This window comes from Athene noctua, chromosome 21, assembly GCF_965140245.1.
Source record: "Athene noctua chromosome 21, bAthNoc1.hap1.1, whole genome shotgun sequence".
NCBI classification, from domain to species: domain Eukaryota; kingdom Metazoa; phylum Chordata; class Aves; order Strigiformes; family Strigidae; genus Athene; species Athene noctua.
Genome location: NC_134057.1, coordinates 8032871 through 8053476, shown reverse-complemented (window position 1 = coordinate 8053476; position 20606 = coordinate 8032871). Strand labels below are relative to the sequence as shown.

Sequence of the window (20606 nt, the reverse complement as noted above, 5' to 3'; positions counted from 1 at the left end):
GGGAAGGAGTCAGTGTAGACAGTAAATTTGAAAATGCAATCAAGTAGAGTGTGGAGGCCAAATATTATGGTAATGTGTATGCATACTCATAATATCTTAAGCAGAAACTGTTTTTAAAATTTAATTCATGTGCAATCTAGTATCAAATCTAGATTCATGGATTTTTTTTCACCTTTATATTTCCATTGTTTTTACTGGGAAGTTAATTTAATCTTGTGCTGCATATAATATGTCACTATGGTTCCACATGAATTTATGATAAAAATTACTATTTTCCATGTATCCGCCTAGCTTTTCTCTAGTGAAAATGTGTTAGGCTATTGTGTGGCTGCCATATCATTATAGCTGCGTTACATTTTTGGCATTTGTTAAACTAATCCCTTGCCTACTTCCTCAAAATAAAAATGTTATTTAGATAAGTCATTGGCATACTAAAATAAACCTTTAAGAATTATATTCCTATATACATATGTGTCTGTAGGAAGAAGACCAAGATCAGGATGCCATAGGTGGAAAGAAGACTATTAATCGGACGTTTCTTTCTCTTTCCCAAATTACTGCTTTGTCAGAACAAAATGTAGAAGGAGTTCAAAGGTAAGTGGCAGTGATAACAATGCTAGAACCAATATAATAATGAAATAAAAGTTATAGACAACGTTACATTTCTTTTGTGTTGGTTACGTCACTAGTCTTTAATTGTTCAGTTAAATCATTGATAGTTAATACGATTCATGAAAATCAGGAGGAAATACTGTTGATCTCAGACCCACTTTGACTGTACTTCCTGTATCTTGCTTTTTCTTTGACTCCTTTTTTTTTTTTTTTCCCACTGATATCTCACAATGATATGATTTCTGAGTTTGCAATAGCATTAAATATGCTGTAAATGAAATAGTAAGTCATAAATAAGAACAGGCCAATACTGAGCTTTTTTTGCAAGACTCGCTTGCTAACTTTTTTGCTAAAACATTTAAGATTCTGTACTATAACATGAGTTATTGGAAAGGTTTTAAAAGTTCAGAAAAGGATGGAAAGCTTAAAGAGGTATTAGTAGGTAGCTGTTACGGTGCACTGGGGAGGCAGCCAAAGACTTCTGATGTAAGCCCATACTGTCTGTCCTGTAGGAACACTCTCCCTTGTTATTCGTGTTTCATAGCATGTAAATTTAGGAGACCAGGACTTCAACCTGAGACTCTAGACTTGTATTTTAAGGATGGGACTTTTCAGAAGTACCGGACTTATTTATGAGCACTTGTGTCCACTAGGAAATTCTTAGTGAATTGAAAGCCAAAGGGCTGGTCCACTGGACTAGTGGGGAGGGAGGTATATGAGGGAAGAGGAATAGAAAATCCAATTTTGTCCCTCTGAATAGATAAACCATTTAATAGAGATTAAAATATTATTCCTGAAATATATTCTCTTCCACCTATTTGTTACTGTTCCAAGGAAAAAAAAAAAAGGTTCTCTGGGATTATTTTTTTTTTTTAAGAAAACTGGAAAGAAAATTTGTTCCCATTGAATAATGATTAAAAAAAATCATTGACTGTTTTCTCTTGCACAATAGGCCTCTTATTTTAGAGAGAACTGAAGCATACAGCTCACTGGAGACTAAAATGTGCTTAATGACGCAATTTATTGTGAAACTTTCTCATTAAGATTAATAAGAAAAGCACTGAAAGATCGTACGTTTCCTTTTAGTCTCAGCTGATCACATATGTATTTTTATATATACATTATACAAGCAGATCGTAAAGTCTATACTGCATCTTACTGAAAAGGGGATAGTTACAGAATATTTTATGCACTCTAAGCGGTTTAGCAGCAGCATTGAAATTTTTTTAATTTACCATAGTGCATCGTGTTTATACACAAGAGCACTTTGAAGGCCACAGCTAAGGTTAGAAAATCAGGATAGATCTGATTCAGTAGGAGATTTTTGATGTCCTGCGGGTGGAGTTTTATACTGCTGTCCGTCTCTGTAAGACTTAAGTACCTTCTGTGAAGGAAGAAATAGCAATCAGGGTAACTAGGAAATCTAAATGCTCCATCATTTCCCTATCATTTATAGATACTGTTGTCAGTGACATGCCTTACAGAATATTGAAAAGATGAGTACTGGCATTGTTAGCAGCATCAGAGAAAATCTAAATCCCTGAGAAGCTCTGATTATGAAAACACAGAGTTGGCAGAAGCTTCAGAAAGAGAGGATATGGACTGTTTCAAACCTTGGAAAGTTCAGCTGGCCATGTTCCACTTCTATTTCAGTACACAGTTAAGTGTTTTTAACCGACTTGCATGTGTGCAGCCGTACAAATTTGTTATGCAGAACAAAGGAATACATGTTTTCAACAAAACTGATCGGATTATATGCTTTACTTTGTTAGCTATTGAGGCTTTAATTAAAAAAAAAAAAAAACAAAAACAAAAATGAAACTCATCTTACTTGACAGTGTATCTCCACTGGTTGGGTGAAAACCTTGAAAAACTAATGGTTGCCTATGAGTAGGTCTGAGATTAATGCCCTTCTTAGGAAGGAATGAGAAGCAGGGGGGGTGAAAAAAAGACTGCTCTTTTAGGAGGGACAAGAAACTGTGGTCAGAATTGGCACCTGTATCACCCAGTATAGTTAAAAAGACAAGGATTGCTTAAATGTAAAACTTAACTACTTGAGACACGGCTGAAATTATATCAGAAGAACTGCAAACCGAAGTCCTAGCCCTGATCCCCCCCCTTCATGTGGAAAAATGTGCGCAGTTATTGTAAAAGACATAACTAATTCTGTGTTTGGATAGAGTAGACATAAATGTGTCAGTAACAGCGTGGTCTCCTTCAAGGGAGTGTATTTTTTCATTAATTTTTCAAGTAAAAGTAAGTGGAAAAAATTCCACAGTGTGCCAATAAAGTAGGATGAAGCTCTTCTCAAATGTCTTGACCATTATGAAAGTGGAATTTGAACTTCTAAATATTTTAGGTACTTTCAGTAATTTTACATTATATTATTGGCATTAATTTTCAAATGTAACTTTCCTTCAGAGGCTACATGAAAAATAATCTTGAAAGGGAAGAAAGATCTTCTTAGTACTGTGAAACTGTCTCAATCTGGGTGAAAGAGTGTAGCAGAAAGTGGAGACTATTTGTTCCAGTTCTTCCTACAAACCCTTCCTGAACAAACACTGATTTTTCTCAGGGATTTTCAGTGTATTTCTCTTAGTTTTTTGTGTGCTCATATTTTTGTTATTTCATTAATCATACCTTAACGTTTAAACAGTGTCTGTTAAAACCTGCAGGTGTTTGTTTATTTTTTCAGTTGATATGTGCTCTGATCGTAACCATTCATATATAGAAATTAGCTAAGTTCCAGGAAGATATATACACATATATAAAATATAAAATATAATAATAGTAAATATTTTAGATATAATTGCAAGCAGACTAGGTTAAACTTTGGAATCTGTAATTTATTTTTAAATTTTATTATGTTACTCTAATTTATTCTAGAAAGCTGGAAGAATTTCTGGATTTTAAACAATTAAAGACATCTTTGAAAGAAGCTATTTTGTTAGATTATTACACTGCAGGATTTTGGTGGGCTAAAGAAATGAACTTCAGTCTTATACAGCTCTCAGGATTCATGGATCTATTAAATTTCCTGTTGGAGAACCTCAGTGGTGAGTATAATTAAAAATTGTAAAATAAATATCCGAAGTGGAAGGCAAGAATGTTTTCCAGTCATTTTAATAAAGTGATATTTAATTACAAGTAATTGTAAAATGATTTATTTTCCTCTTGAATGTTGGCATGTTATACCTTGTACCTGAAAATAATTCTTATTGGCAGACATTAAACTTTTGCTAGAGAGAACTGTAGTCTTTTTAGCAGAATATCCCTTGTTCTTTGTATGTACAGTATATGGTACAAAAGGACCAGGTCCTGAAGAGACCTCATCTTTGCTATGGTAAAATAAATAATAATTACAGTAGAGTGAGAGCAAGGAGCTCCTAAATTCCAATTCCAGCTGTCGCAGTGACTCACTCACTGTAGCCTTGGGCACATTTCTCTGCTGTTTGAGATATTCAGTACATCCTGTAGCATTACAGCAGGTGAATTACATTTATTTTGTCCTTGGAGGTCAAATCTCAGGCAGCTTTCTATATGGCAAGTGCTCCACTTTTGGCACAAAATATATCAGTTAACTAAGGACTGGTGAGGGAAGTAAACTGGCATCACTGCCAAAGATGAAAAATCACCATGAAAGGTCTGTAGCTCCTGTGGCTATGAGGAAATTAGCAACAAAGCATGTAGCTTGGGTCTAGTGGGAACAAAATAGCTAGAAAAAATGGTAGCAGCATCCTCTAAAACCCGTTTTTCAGAGATCACAATGCTTGCTTAACATTCACTTTGAAGGTGATTATGTCGAGAAAAGTCCATCCCAGAGGAAGAGTGAAAGGACACGGCAGTTCCATTCAAAGAGAAGATGAATATTTAAAATCAAGCTCATAATAGTTATTATACTCTTTCTTTCTAATTTAATTCAAGGACCTTTCTGACTTGGAATTTTGACAGAATATGTACGTGCTTTATGATCATTGGAATTCCAGTTGTCCTTCCTGTCTCCAATGAGAAAGTATCTTAACATATGCTAACTGTATTAATATAACAATGGAGAAGAATGGAAACATGTCAGAAATTAGTTTTATGAGACTGTATGTAATGCATGTGTACTAGACAGGCTGGTAGCACAACCAATTATTAAAGCTGTCTGACGTTTTTCAGGAATGTGATCTTAGTTTCATAAAGCCTTGCCAAACTTTAACTCTTTAAGCTGAAATTTTCCGTGGCAGTGCCTGCCTCTGATTAATTTTTTTTTTATATAAAATTACAACTAAAACAGTTCAGTGGGCTTGCAGACAGAGGCTGTGGAAAAAAACAAAAATAATTATTTTTGTGTCTTTTTTTTTTTTTTTAACAGCTCTAATACCCCTGTGCTTTGAAGTAAAGACATAAGGTTTGGCAAGCAAGTGTTGTGACCTTGCTTTTTTGCTGTCTTGTGAAAATCCATTCAGATTTGGCTAAAATACATGGGTTTTAGGGAAAGAGAATGCAGTCTGTGAATGCTTACGGAAGCCTTCTTGTATTTTCTTCACAGCTAAGTTCCCTGAATAGTCCATCTTATAATAAAGTATGCTGTAGCCCAGGGCTGAGATGAATTTCCTTGTAATTACTGTTCTCAGCTGGTGCAAGTTCCAAGACCAAACATTTCAACTAAGAGCAAAATGCTAATGTCTTCTATATTAATGACCATTTGCTTTCCTTTCCCTACACTGGACCCAAGCAGCCTGGAGAATTAAGCTGTTTTGACCATAATAGCAAGAATAGCATGGAGCAGGAAGGATGGATTTAGAGCAGGAGGGTAGTGGAAACTCATGTAAGGTTGGTAAAGGAGAGAGAAAAACTGAGGTTTGGAAACTGGAGGCTTTGGTTGTTTGGGAGCCAGAATGTATTAATTATATGATTTGATTCATCCTCATTACATGAAGGGTTAAGAGCTCCTTACCTCACAGATGTACTGTGAGAGCCTTCCCGAAAAGACGTAGCTGGGGCTGAAAATCAGGTGTGCAGAGGCAAGAGAAAATTTGGAGTAGCTGACAAGAGAGCTGGACCTGGGCATTGTGACTTCTCATGATCTTGTTATGTTGCTTCACTTCCCTGCTACCTATGATATTTCTGGTTCTATTACTCTTTCTTATTTCCCATGGCTTCTATTTCCTCCGCATTCTCTGTATTTCTTTCTTGTTTCTTCCATTATGGTTATTTATATTGTGCTGCCTCTGTTACTGAAAACTGAGGTGAAATTTTCAGGGTTTTGATTGCTGTACCACTAAAGGGCAAAACTATAAAGACCAGAGTCTTGTAAGTTTTGGGGTTTTTTTTAATTTGTTTTCCGTACAAAGAACCAAGGACTGGATCAGTAGAGAATTAAAACAATAAGGAAAATAAATCTATTTCACCACTGGTGGATGTTTCCCCATTTTCTACTCTAGATTTTTTAGACTTAGGAGGAACAAGTAAATTGTGTTCAAAACTTTTTTTTAAACTCCGCGGTGGTTCAAGTAGTGGCACACACTGTAGGTAAATCAGAAAGATGAATCCTTTCTTTTTAAAGGTTCAACAAACACTGATATGTTTCAGATTTTCCTGTTCATCAAGACACTTAAAAGAATGTAAATTTTAATTCAGAACTGTTTTGGCATTTGGTTTTGATTTCCAGGGTAAAAATGTAAAGTAATTGTCTATTTTGGGGGGGTGCAAAAGTGTCTTCAAGTTTGATGATACACACAGAGTGTTATGGATATTCATGTTTAATCGATTATAACTGGAAGCACTTTAAAAAAAATTGGTTACCCTTTTTAATATATGTTCCTGTATTAATGGTTTATGTTACAAGGGTCATGGTTAGAAGAACAATCTTTTACAATACATAAACAGTAGTAAATTTATTTTAAATATAAACATACTATGCAGCTTAAATTTACATACTCTTCTGCCTGTGGTTATCTCTGCATAAGTTAGAGGCCAAGCTGTAGTATCTTAAACACCCATTACTGGGATCCTTACATTATGTAGGTGGATTGGTGATTTTGTGATGGAATTTTAATGCACATTTTATTGATAATAACAATGGCAACAGTTGCTTTTTAAGTTTCTGCATGACTTATGACTTCCTAAACTTCAAGAAATCTTATAATTAAAATAGACCAAAAAACTCCACCCTATCATGTTTATACTTAGTTTTTGTTCTTTGGGCTTACTTTGCAGACAAACATATGACCTTAGTAGATAATTTAAAAGAACTTGGAAGAGCACTGGCTGGAATAGGAGAAACTGATTCAGAAAGAAGTGGTGACTTGAATTTCTTCAGCATTGAGCAAGCCAAAGCAGTCATTGATTACTTGAATATCAGGTATTTATTTCTACAAGATCTGTTATTTCTTATTTCAATAATTGAACATGGTGGGAAATCAGCTGATAAAATAAGTTGAAAGTATTTAATTGGACATGTTCATACTGTGCCAATATACTGCACGCACCAAACTTTCAAACATTAAAACATTAAGAAGAAGAGAGAATATGCAGATAGCAAAGATCTGGCCTCTGGTGTCAAAGCCCAGGAAATGAATTTAGACTGAAAGTTTATCAAAATGTGAGATTATGCTGACAAAGCTTCCCTGTGGGTTTTGTTTTGGGTGTTAAAAGGAAAAGAGGAGAGTGTATAGAAAATATTCTTGGTTTGCTTTTAAAACATTCTGCTTTTAGATTCCAGCTGAAGAAAATCCTGGGTCTTGTCTCTAGCCTTAAGTATCTGTCTGGCCTTGACAGCTGTAGTGGACTTCTTAAGTGGTTTGAAGTTATGTACTTCACAGAATTAAGGCTACGGTCATATATGACTTTTAAAAAATGCCTCATTTCAAAGTTAGCAACAGTTCATTATCTACATGAAAAGGATTTGTGGCAGGTCTCAGCTTTTAAATAGAGACCCAGAAAGAGGTACAAAAAGCAGTAATTCAGTTATTTATCTGAGAAAAAAAATAAGGGTTCGATAGCAGCCAATCACACCTCTCCGTGTAAAGTCTTAACTCTACATTATCGTGTACAGACGTTTCTCCACTGAAATGCCATAGTTAAGTGGCTACACTCATATACTGCCGTTGCCAGTGCATGATGGAAAGAACGGTTCTCAAGCTGTTGTATCACCTCTGAATGTCAGGGACAAGGAGATGGAAAACAGAGAAGGTTCTACTCTAATATGTGCTTATACACTGAGCTACATCTGTGGCCCTTCAGCCCATTTTCTGACCTGAATGGTGGTTAGAGGGAGAGATTTCGTAGCAGATGGGCATAAAAAGTGAGTGAGGTCATGACTGATCCATACATTGAATAGTTGGGACTTTTCTGACTCTTCTTTTGCTAGGAAAAGTTTAACACATTTTAAAGTGTTTTCCTGGATGCAGAAAAGTATTTCCTCTTGAAGGCAGACAAAAATACTAGGATAGCTGATAGCCTTCCAGTTTAGGGTTCTTGGATTCAGACTGGGGATTTAAACCCATCAATTTCTCTTACAATTGGGCTATAAAGTTTGTCTCTTTCTCCTGCTCTCTGATTTTTTTTTTTTTCTTTTGCTTCTTATTCATGGAAAATCTAAAAAAACTTCAGGTTCTTCCCATAAGAAATGAGAGCATCTCTTTAAATCATGAATTTCTGTAGTCAGGGCAAACCAATGTCCTGCCAAGTACTAGCCTTAAACTAAAAGGAAACTTGGCATTTAAGATGTCTCACTCAACTTCTTTTACTTCTCCTTTCCTGTCTCTCTGTCTTTTGTATAATTGTTTGGAACAAATATTCTTTCCAAATACCATGTCTATAGCTCTTGTGTAAATTACCCGTTGAAAGATATCTTGTCCATGAAGTAATTCCTCCACAGACACAAGAATTTTATCCAAGAGATTAGGTGCTCCATCCCACCACGCCGAAATATGAACTGGGCAGGAATACAATCAAGCCACAGGACTTTTGCAGCAGAATGGTATTTTGGCCACCAAATATGTGGTTGTATGTTCATACTGCTCAATTTATTACAAGTACTTGCAGTTGCAAGGTCATGGAGATATACATGGACACTGAAATATGTCATATGTGTTCAGTTTATACAGTCCATTATTTCAGTCATTTGAATATTTTTTTCTAAATAAGAACTAGATCAGCACACTTGTGTGGGTGCATTTTGAACTTTATGAACTCAGAAATAGGTTGACTGAGTTTTATTACAATTCAATTTAATGTATTACTTCAACATTTTTTCTTGTTCTTCACTTTTTTTGTTTCATTTTAAATGATAGGCCTATAGCTTTTTTTTTTTTTTTTTTTCCCGACGCGAGGTAGTATGACATGTTTTAGTTCAGATCACATCTTTACAGATGAGCTATAAACCCGTGGGATTTATAATGGAAATGGGGACAAATGCTTAACCATATTGGCACAAACTGTGCAGCAACTATCATGACACCTTCAGGTTTGGTGGAAGGTGACAGTTATCATCATTCTATCTTGTCTCCTTGGGCAAACACACATCAACATCGCTCTTGACGTTTTGTTTCAGGAACCAGTGGAGCTAGGGAAATATGTCATTGTTAATCACCTTCAGATTTTCATATGACATCATAAGAAGGTCTATTCTTAACAATCTTACTTGTATGGGTAAAAGTATTTTTGTGTAATTGCTAAAAACAGTAGTATGGAATTTTATAATTGTTCATGACAGATGCAAACAAAAAAACATTTTATATAATGCCTGATAGAAAACAAAAACCTACACTGTTGTTTCAAAATAAATACTGATGTATAAATTACATGATTTGAGAGCATTAATGGAGGAATTATTTTTCTAATATAGGATTAGCGATGCCAGGTTGAACAGAGTTCTATTTAAAAATAAATAAATTAATTAATATTTAGAAATGCCAAAAGAAATGACCTTTTTTTTGAATATTATAAATTATCTGTATCTGTAACATAGTCCATAAAGAATATCATAGCACATTCTAGAGGGGAAGGGGAAGAACTGATTTTCAGGTGCTGTAAATCTAGCTCCTTTCCAAGGCACTGGAATAAATATAAGAAAAGAGTTTGAAATGTTAAGTCCTGCCAATGCAGTTTGAAAAATATATATATTATTTCTTCTGTGTGTGTGTGTTGTTCATAAAACATTTTTGTCTTTTTCAAAGACAAAAAACTTTTTGCCAAGCAATAGGTGTGTATGTGAGGGGACACGTGTATTTTCATAAATTGGCGTGAGTCGTTTCCAGGTAAATCCTGAAGTCTGCTTAAACATAATTCCTGCATCTCCACTGAAAAACAGCAGGACTTTTTTGGTGAAGTACTGCAATAAAAATGTACTGCAACTGAAATGGCAAATATTCTAACAATTTAATTAATTGCCTATGTGCTTTGGGTTGGGGGGGAGGGAACCTGTATTTTATGGTAGCCAAATTTCTCATGCAAGTTGGTAAATAAATTTGGTTTTTTTAACTGATGGTAATTGAATGACTGAATTAAATATAACTGTAGAATAAAACTTTTATATGACACTTAAAGAGCCAAATGTTCAGTGAGGCTGCCATAATACTTCTCACCAAATTAGGAAATGCATCTGTACATATGTGCAAAAACGTCTGCACCCATCCGGGTGAAAATGTGTTTGAAAGTTTCACAGATACACTTGACTAAACTGCTGGAAGTTGTAGTGTTGTCTTGTGAGAGAAGCAGGCCCTGTCACCATTTTATTCTCCTAATTCCGAGCTGCTTTTATGGTTTGGAAGAACCACTGCTGTACATTAGTTGGCACTTCAGCACTGCTGAAATTAGAGCAAACCATCTCTGGTCTGTGGTATTTCGTGGAACCTCTGGTACCGTGGCAGTGCCCTGCGCAGTGTGTAAGTACCAGTGGTGATGCGGGGGAGGACAGTCAGCTAAAATAATGTGTACAGAGCATCGAGTCCCACAGCTGGCTTCCCTGTTGCTTCCCAGAGCCAGGGTTGTGTTTTGGACACCGGTGTCTCACGGCAGCAGCCTCTGGTTTGCATGCAGGGGGCTGGTCAAGCCCTTCTGCTGGCCGTGCTGGGATGGGAGGCTGGTGTGAGGGGGAAAAGCCTCAGTGCTGGGGGGCAGCCAGCCAGAATAGCCCCAGAGAGCTGTGGGGAACACCACGTGTCGAAGAGCAACCAGGCACTGGCATTGTAAACACGCTTTCGTAGCGTCAGCATGATATCCCGCAGCTAGCAGCAGGGTCTTTACCGTTAGCTAGATGGTTGTGCATGTTGGGTGTAGTAGTTACTTTCATCGACCCATAGAAAAATTGAGGTTATAAGGGACTTCTGGAGGCCACCTTGTCCAAAGCTCTCCTCACAGCAAGCCTCACTATTCCAGATGTGGCCTCGCAAGTGCTAATCCAAGAGGCATTGCTGTCCCAGTTGACGGCTGTCTTAAGAAAAGGAGCTGTGTCCCGTCCTTAGCCAGAAAGCACAGGAACCAGTTACAGATGTCCCCTGCAAATATTGCTGTATCTTTCATGGGTACATCAGGCAGGAGTGCAATTAAACTCTTGGAATCATCCTTCAACCTGGACTTGCTATGAAATCACAGAGCAGTGTTTTGAATCATATGTCAAAATTACGTGACAGAAGCCAGAAGTCCTGTACCGTGATTTTAAGAGAACAAGTAATTGTAACAGATGGCCTGTGACAAACCAAACCTTTGATTAAACAAATGCCATATCATTGATCATTAGGAAAGGGAACAAGAAACATTATTTAAAACATGTGAAAAGGAAAGCCATATATGTTTTAAGGAAGATAAATATTTTGGGCCATTGAGAAACTCTACTTAAAGTTATTTTTGTTGTAATAAACAAAAATCCAGTGTGTCAATCTCCTTTTTTAGTTTTTCTCTTGAGGAAATACTACACTGATTTTAAAACATGACCTTGAGAGAATATTCCATTCTTTATTGTTTTAGTGTTCCAAGATCAAACTTGCTCCCTGGACTGGCAGCCCATCCTAGAATCTGAAAGCTGATTTGGCTTTGTTTCCTTCTAGTCCACTGCTGCTGATATTAAAGTCATAAGTATCCTGGTGATAAGTGTTTCAGGAATTACTTTTTTCAGAGTAGAACTTTGTCTTCTCGGGGTTCAATTTCATAAGGACAAAATGGTTGTATCTTTAAGTATCACACTGTATTTTCTACAGGCGTCTGATAATAAATCCTGTAAATTAAATATTTTGCATATTGTACCTGAAGTTAAACAGCCTTTCTTTTTAGAATTTGGAGTATTACCGTGCTGGAGAGTAACTCTTAGTTTAACAGAATTTTTAATACAGTTACCTCTCCAAAGATTTACAGCTGTAATAGTACTAAATTCTCTTGTTTTCCAGCTTATTTAAACACTATAAACTGTATGAATACCTCTTCCACAGTCATGGAGAAGAACTTGTGATAAGTAATGAGGTAAGTCATTTATATAGATGGAACTCATTATGCAGAGTTATTTAACGAGTGCACTGTGGCATATGTTTTGTGTTGCTCAAAGCAACTTCATGTCAACATTACTGCCTTACTAACGTAAAATGGCTGATTAAAGAATACGAGTTAGATGGTTTGATCCTCATATTCAAAATTAATTTTGGATTTCAAAAAAGTCTAACTGCATTGCTTGGTTAAGATGTTAGTTGTGCTAAATCGGGAATACTTTTGTGTATGTATTTTTAAGTTGATGCATGTAATTTGAATTAGAAATGCATGAGTCTGACTATTTTAAAATCAGCAATCAAAATCAGAAGAGGTTGTGTACCAAGCCTGGTTTGACCACAGTCCTAATATTTATGTATGCATGTGTGTGTACAGAGTTTTGTTTCTACTGTAGCCACCAACAGCTAATTATACTGACTGTAAAGAAAAAAAGCTAGCTAGAAATTCAGACTTCTGAAAGCTTTCGGTTAATTATAGTGAATTGGCTTGACTGTAAACTTTGTCATGTATTCTAACTTATATGTGAAAAAATACATAGGAAAATGCATTGATGGAGGATGTGGCCTTTAATCAAATGGACAGATCCAATTCATCAAACAAACCTTCTTTTAGCCTGACTCTGCATTTTGAGAATATATGTTACCGTACATTGAAAAGGATTTACATTTTAATTTATATTAGGAAACAACTGGTTGTTCAGAGAGACACAGTAGTGGAATTTTTTGATGGAACTTATATTTTAGCTTATCAGTACACAGTGAAGTTAAAACTAACACGCTGGAAAATTTTCTTTACACTTTAAGCTGGTGGTTTGACTCTATTTCTTTCCATGTCGCTTTTAAATAGCTAAAAAAGAAGGACTTTTCCTGACATGGATGCAAATATTTGGGAATTTTTCTCACCATTTGTAAGGTGGTTTAAAATTCCAACTATGATGAAATCAGTGACAAAACTGTCATTACATAAGTAGAGCAGGACTTCAGCATTACTGTGTTAGGGTTGGCTTTTTTTATGTTAGCTAATCAGATCAATGGCTGGTTGGCACTTTCTAATAGGTAAAATTATTTTTAATGAGGCTTTGATTAAGTAATTTCTTGTGTAAATTCGGGTAATGTATCTCATCAGTTGTAGACTAGCTTAAAAGAAATGTCTTTGTGTTTTCTTAAAACCCGTTTCTGGGTGGCTGAGATCACTGTACATGGTCCCAGCCTTGGGAGAGTGGTTGCTCTGCACGGTCTGTCTGCTGGGGAGCATCACCTCTGCTGAAGGTACCACCTCCACCAGGGAAGGGCAGAAACCAGTGTCTGTGAATTACTTTGGTGATGATGCATCCAAGGAAGAAGTGCAATCTACGGTTATAACTGTCACAAAAACCTCAATGACAATTTTTAGCCATAAGTCTTTTAGGGCTATTTCTTACCTATGCACCAGTTGGGTTTAATCCATCTGGTTTGTATTCTGAGTTCCATGGCAGAGAATCTTTAATTTGTCCAACCACCCTGCAATTCCCAAAGCAAATCAATACTTATATTCCTGTAGAGTTTATTTTGATAGGGTGATAAAATTGTTTTTCAATAAGTAACAGTTTAAGGCATTGAAGCTACACATACAAATTCATGACATTATTTACCCTTGCTTTACGTGTTAAAATGTGATGCGAGGTGAACGCCACGTAGAGTTCTTTTGCTACAAATTTGTTATATTTTAGAAAAGCTTATCCATAAAGGAGAGCATTACCTTCTATGTTTGTGGGCTCTCAGATGGACAGCTCAACCCCTGACAGATTAGTGGGGCTGATGTGGTTTGGTGTGTATAGCCGTGGCAGAAGCACACCTGGAGTTGTGTGCTCTGCAGCGCATCTGCTCAGGGAGCAGAAAGGGGCGGGAGGTCAACTGGGAATCTCAGTGCTGAAAGTACACGGTGAGTCTGTGCCGAAAGGCTGACTGCTGTCTTGCTCTGTAGATCAACGTCTTACCAAAAAAAAACCCCCAAGCAAACAGCCCGTGTAGACATACCACGGCCCACAGCTGGATGTGATCCATACTCTAAACTGAGTGCTGCTAATGTCTCAAAATGTTTCTTCTAGCTCCAGCAATAAAAGTCTGTTCTTTTGGAACGGGGGACTGTAAACTGTAATGGCCAGATGTGCCCAAATAACAAGAACCGTGGTCTTCCAGGAGCTTAGCTTAATTACAGTATTATCTCCTTTCTCAAATGAAGACTCGGAGACGAGTCGGTGAATGACTTGCTTCAACTGAAATGATTTGCTTCAACCGAAATGCCATCTTTTATCTCAGTGAGTGTATTTGTGCTCCACGTGTGCTGAAAGTATTACCTACTGAATGAAAGTCCAATAGCCTAATGAGAAGACCTGCTTCTTTAAAAGAGATGCAGCTACAACAAATAAAAGAAGTACTTAGTGTTGTAATGAATATCCTTTTAGAGAAACTGCAGTATGTGTTTTCCAGAGAAATCTGATATCAATGGATTGTAAACTCATTGGATTTTATTTTTTTTTCTCTAGCACGGGCAATTATACGGTGTTCTAAATCAGATTTCCTTTTTGATCTTTCACTGCAGTTATTTCCAAATGACCCTGTCATTTCCTCTGCAGAATAAAATCAGACAAGAAAAAGGAAAAGACTTAAAACTGAGTTAGATTATGCACAGGGTAACTGTGGCCCTGCCACTTAACAAAATTTAAGTTACTGAAATGTGGCACATAATTAGTGGAGCTTCACAGTCTGATTAATATTCTGTGTTTGATGCAGCTATCATAATAGAACCACCTTTGTAAAACACAGACAGTATTTAAGTCTTTTTTTTTAAAAAAAAAAAACAAACACCCCCACCCACACCCCCAAAAAAACCCCAAATGCCTGGCTAATTTAAATATATTTTTACATTGTCTAAAGCCTTTAAACCAAACTGCCTGAGGTGATCATATTGCCTAGGAAAAAAAAAAAAAAAAAAAAAAAAAAAAAGGTTGAAACTGAAAGACACGAATGCTTGGTTAGATGATAAAACACACATCATACATCTAACCTACTTTGGCAGTATTTAAAATTTAAAACTTGCCTTTCCAGCTTTCAAATCCCTTCTCCTTCATTCCAGATCTACAAAGACCTATATATTATGTATGCATGAATACCTGTTAGAAAACATGACGGTACAAGGAATTACTGAGAAGTGTTAAGATTGCCAAGTAAAGTCGTTGCTTTTTTTTTTTCTGTTACTATTATGAGCAGTTCCCCACATTTAGGATGATTGCAGAAGAAGCAGTGCTTTAGCTGTTCTGTGGCTATGATCCAAAATAAAATGCATGTTCTTCAGGAATATTGTTGTTAAAGATACTGGGTTTTTTTTTTTTGCTTGTTCTGGAGGTTTTACTCTCTAGTTGTGATTTAGTACACCTGTATTAGCCTTCAAATTTCAAAGAAAGCAAAAGGAGTACAGACTAAATCTTGATGTGCAGGGATTCAGTGGAGCAATTCCTATTACCACGTGTCAGATCTTATAAGAAAGGTTTAAATTCTTAATACATGAATTTTGTAGAAGTTTTTATTCTTTTCTATTTCTATGTTCAGTTAATTTATTTTGCTTTGATAGGATGATATATTACAGCACATCTTGTATTTTTTTTCTCACATTTACAAATCGTACTTTATACTGCGGTTCATGTTTTTGCTGCTCTCCGTTGTGTATTTTTGGATGGAGCGAGGCTAAGGTCTTTTGGGATTATGTCTGCTTTGAAACATTTCCTAATAAAAATAATGTGGTTGGTAAATCTAGTTTTATTCCTAGTTGCTTTAGCCAGCCTGATGGAGTAATCTGCTATTTTATGGCCCAGATGACTAGCTAAGTTTGACTTCTTGAAATAGTAGTGTACAATGTAATTTTCTTTAGAGATGTCATAGTGGGTCAGGTTGCAATAAAAATATCGAAGATTAAGTTTAATGGCAGTGCAGATTCAGTATTATAGCAGTCACTAGATATCATCCTCTGTACTTAGAGTTCCAAAACAGTTTCCATTAATGCCTTCTTTCCATGTACTCCTTACTTTCTGAAACATTAAGCTTTCGGACTATGCCTGGTCTTTATCCAATTGTGGGTTGGGCTTTTTTTTTTTTTTTTTTTTTTTTTTAAAGTTTGAACAAAATCCCTTCTGTGTTTGAATTTAAGTGGGTGGATAGGAAGAATATACTATTTGAAAGCTAATAAAGCTTTTTTTTTTTTTTCTGATGGCAAAAGACCCAAAGTCTGGGATTTGACTTTGATATGCAATCCTCATTAGGTGTTGCATGTTTAGATTGGTTAATCAATCATTGTTTAAACAAATTTGCTCAATGATTTCTTGAGAACTGCTTTTTAAAGATGTATGAAACCAGAACATTTCCATAAGCATATCAGTTCACACTGGAGAGACTCATTCCCCGGCTAATAGAGTGCATGCTTTTCAAAGCTTGGAGGTTTCAGATATTTGTAATGCTTAAAAACCACTGAGTTGATTTTTTTTTTCTAGCTTTGTTTTGTAAATATCACCATGGCAAAGACATCAGGACTACTTTGAAGGAAATAAGAGCATAGGGCTGGAAGGGATCTCTTCAGTTGTCAGACCTAGTGCCACTTTGTCGTAGGAAAACATATATAATCCTCTTCAGAAACTTGTCAAACTCCATTTTAAAAAGTTAGCTTTTTTTCTCTTTGCTCTTCCAGATAGAAAACTGCCCTGGTGCCTGGTTTCAGTAATGGTTATAAAACTTTTTTATAAAAATGGTTTCAGTAATAATATAAAACTAATTTCCAGTCTAAGTGTGTTCATGACGAGCTTATGTGCATTTGTCCTTGTGCCAGTTGTGCCAGTATTGACCTTTAGTTCTTGTTCCATCCCCAGTGTTTATTTTTCTAGTGTATAAAGAGACAGCAATCTTACTGTCAGCCTTCATTTAGCTAAACTAGAAAAGCCAGCCTTCTCTAATATTTGCTTTTAAGGTTGGCTTTTGATACACGCATTCTTGCATATGTACCAGCCTCTAGTCATCCTGTTGGCCGCCTTCTATAGTTATTCCACTTCAGATCAGTTTTGTTTGAACATAAGTGACCAAACTGACATAATATTCTTGCTGAGATAAAAGCAAGGCCTTCTACAATATCAATAGTGCCTTCTTTTTATCTATTGGGAATAGCCTACATGATAGGTTCTAGAATCACATTTTATACCTGTATCATGTGGCTGTCTCGTCGTAGCTCTGCTATTCTGGTTCTCCTTTATTACTGTATTTTCCAGCTGAGGTACTCCCAGTGCACAGTAGGTTTTAAAAAAATTATGTCCCTACAATGTCACCTCACCATTTGTCATTGAATACAAGAGTGAATAGTTTTCAAGGTCATTTCCCATCTCTATGTTATTCCTACCCTCTCATGAACTGATCATCTCTCACATTTCTTTTGTCTAGAAAATTAGTTATCTTATTAAATAAACTATGAAATTAGTCTGGCATCATTTATCTTTGATAAACTGATGTGTTTCATCCCATTTTTCTTTAATTTCCGTCTCCTTATTTATTTTTTTTCTTCAAAACCTGTTCCTCAAGCCTTTACTGCTATGAAGATCAAAACTACAGCTTCAGGAGTAGGTTCATTATTTTACAATTATGAGTGTTTAAAACTAGCAAACTGGTACTTGGTCTTTTGATGTCTGAGGGGCAATTTTTGATGTCCATTAGAAAAGTGTGTCGTACTCAAGACAGGATTACTGAAGAAAGCGGCTGGAGGGCCGGTGGGTTTTGTGACAAAAATCACAGATTCTCAGCCACAGCTTGCTATGGCTATAACCAGAGACATCTCGAGGGTCTTGCGATTAGTCTGAATGAAAAACGGAGCCTTCTGGAACTGTATACAGAATTACATGAAATATTTCAAGCGCATCTTGTGCAGTAGAAACGGCCCTTGTTTTTCAAAGATTGTCTTTGGTATATTCAGTTGCCAGTAGTGAAGATATATTGACCTTTAACAGTTACGTTTCTGTGTAGGTCACACGCTGGTGGCCTTCTACAGCAATTTTAACATTCCTGAGTTTTGGTAGCTGAACTGTGCTGCCCTGAAAGCTCCAGAGTTCGTGGAATTCATAAGCTGGTGCTGAGTACTTTTACAAATATTGCTTTAGAGAATCACTGACAACATTTTTTTAAAAAAATTATTTTCTTAGGAAACATCAAATACAAACCGAACCTGCTTTTTAATACAGTAACATGTGTGAAGTCGTGAAAGTAAAAATTCAGTCAGAAAAAAATGCCAAATAGCTGACATAGGCCTTCATACTGCCTTCAGTATGCTGAGCACTATGGTTCTGACCAGGCCAGCGTTTAAACAAGTGCCTCTTTTTCAGAACTTGGGAACTTTTATTTCAATGGACCTATTCACATACACAGAGTTAAACTGAGAAGTGACTCGGGTCATATTGCTTAGCACCCTGGAGGATGAAAAGCTAAAGACACTCGAGCAAAAAAAAAAGTTTTGAAGCTCATCATAACTTTTTATTTCAGTTGTACAGTTCACAAAGCACCACATTTTTTGACTGTATGATGTTAAATAAGAGAGAGAGAGGGAAAAAAAAAAACCAACTCGAATTGGCAGTAAAACATTTCTGGAACTGTGCAGGAATTAATATATACACAGATGTGCTCTTGTGAGTTTATTTATTTAGAAAGTGGCTTGATTTCTGCGTGTGTGTGTAAACATACATAGTTCTGATAACAGCAGTAATGGCTTACTTATTTGTTGGAATGCGGGTCAGCTAGGAATTGTAGGCTTTGACTGGAAGGACAGACTGTGAATTAATGACAGCATGTTTCTGCTGTTCATCACAATGTTGTAAGATCCAAATGACTAAGTGCTATATCAGAAAGCTATAGCACACGTTTAAAAATATTTATCAATCAATATGTAAATTTTAATGGAAGACAATGAGATTGGCAGAAATGTATTGACTTGGGGAAATTTTTAAGTGGTTAAGCAAAGGACCTGAAGGTAGACTATTAAGATATGAGTTTTGGTTTACTTTTCTAGTATTCCTGAATAGCTTACTCTGTTGATGCCCTTTGGGAGTTCTTGTTTTATTTGACCAGCATAAAACAAAATAATTAGACCTTAGCAAAGATCAGTAGTTTCCTTTCACGGAAAATTCTGAGAGTTTTGCAGTTTGATTTAATTCCATTTTTAAAAAAAAAAAAAAAACAAACACTTTTTAACAGAATTGCTATTCTTACATGTCTCTGTTTAAACTCCTTCACACCAAAGCAGTGCTCTTGAAGACCATTTCAGAGCCCAGGTTCTGTCCTGGCACCTTCCAGAGTAGTTGGCTCTGCTGGAGCAAGCCCACCTGATTCTGGGGTCTACGATGTGCCCTCAGCTGTCCGTAAGGTGTATTGTTGGGGAGCCAGGAATCCAGAAGGCAGGTTGCTAGGTCAGGCAAACTGTGCTGAGCGAGCTCTGTACGTAAGCTGGTGAGAGCCAGGTAGGCTGCTGCTGGCACATTAGTGGAAAGGAATTTATGCAAAGTCCATCCTAATTTTTTAGATAGTTCAAAGAACAACGTTTGTAAAGAATCTGCCAAAAAAAAATTTGAATTAACCCAATGCATTATGTCCACTGCAGAATGATACTACTTTCAGTGTTAAACTCTTCCGTGTAACACAGCGTGAATCAATGAGTTATTCAAGAAGGTGCTGTGTTTCATTTATATTTTGCTGGTTCAAATTTAGCTGCGCTATTTTTATTTTTTTTTTTCCTTTAAAATGTTTGCCAGCAGTCACCATTTTGGTACTTTCTGGTCCAGTGTGACTTACAGGAGACTGGTTTGCCAGAGCAATTGCTGTATTTCTAAAATTTCCAGCATCATTTTTGTTAATTGGCAGACATGAACTCATACTACAGTGGGCAACTGGTTTTGTACTCTCTACCTTGATCTGCAGCTTTTCATCATCTCGAAGATTAAATTGTATTCATAAAAGTATCTGAGGAATGGACAAGTGATGTGATACTGCATGGGAAGGTATTCCCATGGGTGAATATTTATGTATCAAATTCATACATCTTGTGACCTTATGAATAACATGTTGACCTTATTCATATCAATAAACAGCGTGACATTTCTTTACTGTGATGATTTATAATCAATATACATTTTTTAAAATTTTTATCCTTTTAGTTGGTGTTATGAGGACAAGTGTCTTCAAAGCCCAAATAATACACAAGTTTTGCAATCCTTTAAAGTCCCTTTTTAAAATGCACCAGAAAGTTTGTATGTTTTCTAATTTCACCTTGAATTTTACAGCTTGTCATAAGATACAACATAAAGTATTTTTACTGAACATTGAATCTGATGTATTTGAATATTTAATTCATAAAACATTATTTTGATTTCCTATAAATACGCTAGCTCAGCAAAATGCAGTGTTACTAATTAGAAAGCTGAGGTTTATAGGATGTCTGGCTGGTATGTGAGGTAACTTATATTGCTACTTAGG

At 36.1% G+C, this 20606-nt stretch overlaps 1 protein-coding gene across 1 annotated transcript in view; it reads left to right on the top strand.

Moving 5' to 3' along the window:
* CABCOCO1 (ciliary associated calcium binding coiled-coil 1) overlaps positions 1-20606 on the top strand; it is a 49391-nt gene that overhangs the window by 6186 nt on the left and 22599 nt on the right. Inside the window, exons 2-5 of the mRNA XM_074924187.1 lie at positions 482-594; positions 3499-3668; positions 6817-6961; positions 11985-12057. Coding sequence (XP_074780288.1) covers positions 482-594; positions 3499-3668; positions 6817-6961; positions 11985-12057 — 501 coding nt within the window. The remainder of the gene's footprint in view (positions 1-481; positions 595-3498; positions 3669-6816; positions 6962-11984; positions 12058-20606) is intronic.